The sequence below is a fragment of the Neoarius graeffei genome, chromosome 6 (genome assembly GCF_027579695.1).
Source record: "Neoarius graeffei isolate fNeoGra1 chromosome 6, fNeoGra1.pri, whole genome shotgun sequence".
In the NCBI taxonomy this organism is placed as follows: Eukaryota; Metazoa; Chordata; class Actinopteri; order Siluriformes; family Ariidae; genus Neoarius; species Neoarius graeffei.
The window spans coordinates 90010623-90016140 of record NC_083574.1 but is presented as its reverse complement, the minus strand read 5'-3'; the positions used below and the strand labels follow the sequence as shown (position 1 = coordinate 90016140).

General features: G+C 37.1%; 1 protein-coding gene across 1 annotated transcript; it reads right to left on the bottom strand.

Annotated features, from left to right (window-relative positions):
- Nucleotides 1-613: 613 nt before the first annotated feature.
- Nucleotides 614-5177, bottom strand: LOC132888362 (extracellular calcium-sensing receptor-like). Its single transcript, XM_060924419.1, has 6 exons — nt 4984-5177; nt 4565-4853; nt 3002-3754; nt 2687-2914; nt 1696-1816; nt 614-1527 (listed from the first exon to the last, which is right to left on the bottom strand). Exons 1-6 carry the CDS (start codon nt 5175-5177, stop codon nt 614-616), a joined length of 2499 nt encoding a protein of 832 aa, XP_060780402.1.
- Between the last annotated feature and the right edge of the window lie 341 nt (nt 5178-5518).

Here is a 5518-nt window from a genome sequence, read left to right as displayed (position 1 = left end):
CCCTGGACAAGTCGTCAGGTCATCACAGGGCTGACACATAGACACAGACAACCATTCACACTCACATTCACACCTACGGTCAATTTAGAGTCACCAGTTAACCTAACCTGCATGTCTTTGGACTGTGGGGGAAACCGGAGCACCCGGAGGAAACCCACGCGGACACAGGTAGAACATGCAAACTCCACACAGAAAGGCCCTCGCCGGCCACGGGGCTTGAACCCGGACCTTCTTGCTGTGAGGCGACAGCGCTAACCACTACACCACTGTGCCGCCCGTTACAACCCTTAACTTCCATATTTTGATAAAGTCTAACGTATCAAAATTCTTCAAGCCAATAAATTAACTGTAAAAATAATTTATTACACACATGCATATTGCACATACAAAATGTCTTTCTTTGCACACAGATTAGACCCAACTGTGAAAATATTTTAATCAGAAGTGTGTTCTGTTCTCATCCATATCCCTACCCACAACAACCATAGATGTAATTAAATATACATTGTATGTTATCTGTTACATATTTGATTATATTTCACATTTATGTGCCAAATTTTACTTTTTTCAGCTCAAATAATGAGTATGTTTGCAGATTTGAACAACTTGTTAATTAAAGTGATTTAGATGCCATTTTACCCATCATATTTTTCTTTGTGTTTAGTTCAGGTTTAAACAGAATAATATAACATTTAGGTGTAAATATACAGAATAGTAAAGCAAAACTGGAGGCCAAAATCGCAAATATCTCCACAGCAACAGTAAATTTTCCAGGAGAGCTGACATAAGCTGGAATAAAGGTAATCCACACTGCACAGAATATTAGTATGCTGAACGTGATGAATTTAGCTTCATTAAAATTATCTGGAAGGTTTCTAGCTAGAAAAGACAAAACAAGGCACAAGAAGGCAAGAACTCCTATATAACCCAGCACCACCCAGAAACCTATCTCTGAGCCCAAGTTACATTCTAATATAATCTTTTCCTTGTAGTAATTCATGTTCTTGTAGGGGAAAGGAGGAGAAACTATTAGCCAAATTACACAAATAAGGATCTGTATGAAAGTGAAAGCAAGAACAGTGAGTCTCTGCTGTAGAGGCCCAAACCATTTCATGACATTACTGCCTGGAAGTGTAGCCCTAAAGGCCATTAACACCACTATTGTTTTTCCCAGTAGACAGGAGATACAGAAGACAAATGTGATCCCAAATGCTGGATGACGCAGCATACAGGACCACTCAGAGGGCTGCCCAATGAAAGTAAGTGAACAGAGGAAACACAGAGTCAAGGAGAACAACAGCATGAAGCTCAGCTCAGAATTGTTGGCCTTAACAATGGGAGTGTCCTTTTCTATTAGAAATAAAATAGCCACTAGCACAGTTAATGTAGCACCAAACAAAGAAAAAAGTACCAGTATTATCCCCATAACCTCTGTAAATGAAAGAAACTCTATGACTTTTAACATACATTTATCTCTGTCAGCATTAGACCAATATTCTCCTGGACACTGGTCGCAGTTATTTGAATCTGCAAAATAATCATGGTTATATTCTTATTATGAAGAAAAAATAAATTTTACCTTCTGGATTTATCTATTTATACCATTATTCAAGGATTGTATTCGAAATAATAAAAGGAGGATACACCATATACAATTAATAACTTGTCTTTGAAAATTGGGAATGGTACAATTACCTGTCTGGTTACTAATCTCTCCCTCTGCACATGGTATACAGTCATAGCAACAGATATGCCTTCCATTCTGTACTGCTTTTCTAGTGCCTGGAGGACAGCTCTCACTGCACACAGACCTTGGCTTCTAATATGAACAACATATTAGATCTATATTCAGTAATTTTCACATAGAATGAAGAAAATTCACTATATTGCCAAATGTTTGTGGACACCTGACAAATTACACCCATATGTGCTTGTTGAGCAACTGATTATTGATTTTGTCCCCCTTTTGCTGTGAAAATAACATTCATTCTTCTGGGAAGGCCACTAGATTTTAGAGCATGGATTAATCTGCTCAACCATTAGACCTTTACTGAGGTCAGACACTGATCTCAGCCAAAAAACAAGTGCACAGTCAGCATTCCAATTTGTCCTTAAAATGTTCGATGGGGTTGAGGTCAGGGTTTTATGTAGGCTATTAGCAGTCATGCACACCACCGTTGGCAAACCATGTCTTTATAGATGTTGTTTTGTGCACAGGGGCATTGTCATTCCACGGGTTTGGACCCCCTAATTCCAGTAAAGAGGAATTCTTTATGCAACATCATACAAAAACATTCTAGACAATTGTATGCTTCCAACAGCAGTTTGGAGAAGGCTGATATCTGAGTGTGATTATCAGGCATCCACATACTTTTGGCCATATATTATATACACAACAATAACAATGTAACGTATATTATTACGATATGTTAATTTAGACTATGTTTCAGAACTTTTGAATGATAAGGTTCTATCTATCTGTCAGTTGCATGAAGCTCTTGAACCATCATCATTTGCTCATCAATGAAATCCAAGCAGGTTTTCAGCTTTGTAAAAACCAAATAATAATAAATTAAAAAGTCACCTATTCCAGGTCCTTTTATATTTATTTAAAAAATATATAATAATAATAATAATAATAATAATAATAATAATAATAATAATAATTCACAAATATCTGATGTACCTCTCTTGTCTCTCCAGCCCAGACAATATCTTCATCATTTAGGACAAATTGTTGTCCAATTGGCAAAGAGCCATCATAATAGCCCACAACTTTAAACTGCACTTCTCCATTGAACCCTGGTTGCCAGTTTACCACATCATATTTTGCTGCTGTAGCCCCAGTACTGTCAAACCACACCTGTTCTCCCAATTTTGTTTTAAAATTGACTTTTTTTAGAGACTCAACAACCTTCAGAGTTGAAAGAAAACAATGATTAATATCATAAAATATCAGTAATGGGAATAGCCTCCTTTGCTTCTCTTCTTTTTTTGTTACCTGCCATGGTTGTATTGTTTGTTCTTTCTCACAAGTCTGATTTTCTGTACATCTCAACAGGTTGCGCAGAGCATGCGCCACAGCATAAACTGCATTGTAGATATTTTTTGCATATCTCAATTCTGATATGTCTTCATTGTAGTTTTCAAATGTAATCATATCTTCATATTTCCTGCAGTTTTCAGTTTGAGAAACATTAACCTCTGTATGTAGGCAAGGATACAATGTTTGCCAAAATCCATTGACAACATAGTCAGCAAAACTATTAATGTTCAGTTTTCCCACATCAAGACCAATTGCTCCACTGAATATGTTGTAAGTTGCTGGTGTTGCTAGGTTGACTGCTGTAATCCATCCTTCACCACCAATAATCTGGTAGCCAGTGACATTCTTCAGAATAAGGTGGTCTATGAGATTGTTCATGTCAATTTGAGCCAGAACTAAGATAATTACTCTGGCTGTGCCTTTCTTAATAATATTGACCACTTTCCTGATTTTGGCAGAATCTGACCGCTCAAACTTCTCAGAGTACTCAACACATATCCCTTCCTCTTTGGCTGCTTCAAGAAAAATGGCTATTCCATTGTTGCCATAGTCATTATCACTGTTCACAGTTCCCACCCAAGACCAGCCAAAGTGCTTGATCAAATATGCCAATGCTCTACACTGGTAGTAGTCACTCGTAGTAGTCCTGAAAAAAGAGGGGTAATCTTTCCTGTTGCTCAAACAGTCACATGTGGCAGCATGACTTATCTGAGGAGAGAAAGATAGGTAAACATTTAATAAAAGGCAGTTTTGGACATCTTATACCAATGTACTTATATGTTTTTTTGTTTTGTTTTGGTTATTTGTTTTTTAATACACAGTGATGGTATTATATACACTATTTATGCAAAAGAGCATAAATAAAGATGGTATTAAAAATATTATTCACTCATTAGTCTTCACTGCTTTACCCAGGTTGGATTTCAGTGGATCGCAAGCCTGTCCCAGAAACACGAGGAACAAGGCAGAATAATTCATCGTGCGCGCGCACACACACACACACACACACACACACACACACACACACACACACACACACTCAGAACTAGGGATATTTAGTGGCAGTCTGCCTATTTGAAGATGTCTGGACAGTGGGTATAAACCAAAGAAAAACAGACAATAACCCAAGCATAGAACTGAACCCAGACCCCTGGAGTTGTGAAGAGGCAGTTTTGATACAGTACTCAGTGCATCAACGTGCCTCCGGTTTAAAAATAAAATAAGTGTGTGTGTACACACACACACACACACACACCGAACATGCACATCTAATGCAATATTAAACATAATTAGTACAATTAGCTCCTTGTTTGAATTAAATTTGAGCTTTTCATAGCTTCTGATGTTAAATAGACTCATATCAGAGGATTTATAAAAATTGGCATGTCATGACTTAAATGTAGACATTGCTCTCTGTCATGTCTATTTTGCTCTAATTATCCCAGGTATATTTCAAGTGTTTTCTGCAACTGTTAAATTAATAATTACTTAATAATTTTTACAATCATTGACACTTACCACTGGGATCTTAAAAGGCCCTGTAGTTCTTGTGAGTGCGATAGTAGGAGTAGACTCTGACTCCCCTATGATGGCTTGTACTGCTGCTTGTCCAGAACAGCCATCATGCGCTGTTATATCCATACCATTCAAGAAAGCCATGGCTGCCTTCATAGACAACAATCTTGAGTCACAATTGTCATAAATTCTGTAACCAAGCGTGATATTTGGGAGCAAGCTGTTGCTTTTGTTGATTTCATCAACTGCAAAAGCAATTGTCTGAGCAAGCCGGAATTCTCTGAGGTTGAATCTACAAATACACATACATATCATAAGAAAAGCCAATTATATATTTAATGTAAAATAAAAACAGTGCAGAAGTTCAATACAGATTTCTTAAAAAAAATCACCCCAATGTGAAATTTTCCACAAGAACAAACCTTATGCAAATTAAAGGTTGAGGTTTTTCAGTGTATGGCAGTGATTGCATTTGTGTACCACCATGGATTGAAAAGATAGCTCCAATTGTTACATCTCCATCTTTCGACAGTAGAGGATATGCTGGATTTCCCAGAATATGGCAATTTTCACCCTTTGCCAGGCTCAGAGAAAGGAGTAGTCCAAGGTATAACATTACAAATTTTGCCCAATGCTTTCACTGGATCAGTCCTCCACAGATATAGTCTTCATATACTTATAGACATTCTTTGAGTCTTCTGCATATGACCATTCGGTTTGGACAAATCAGAAAAGTGGTAAGCTTTGTGATGTCATTATGAGACATGATGGTAGCTTCATCTCTTAGTTACAGTCCCAGTCTATTTGGACACACCTACCAATTCATTGGTTCTTTAATTTATTCATTAAAAATACTTCATGCCTTAAAGTAATGATGGACTGTTGTTTCTCTTTACTTAGTTCAGCAGTTCTTTTCATAATATGGATTATGACTGTTGTGGAATAGAGCCTTTTATT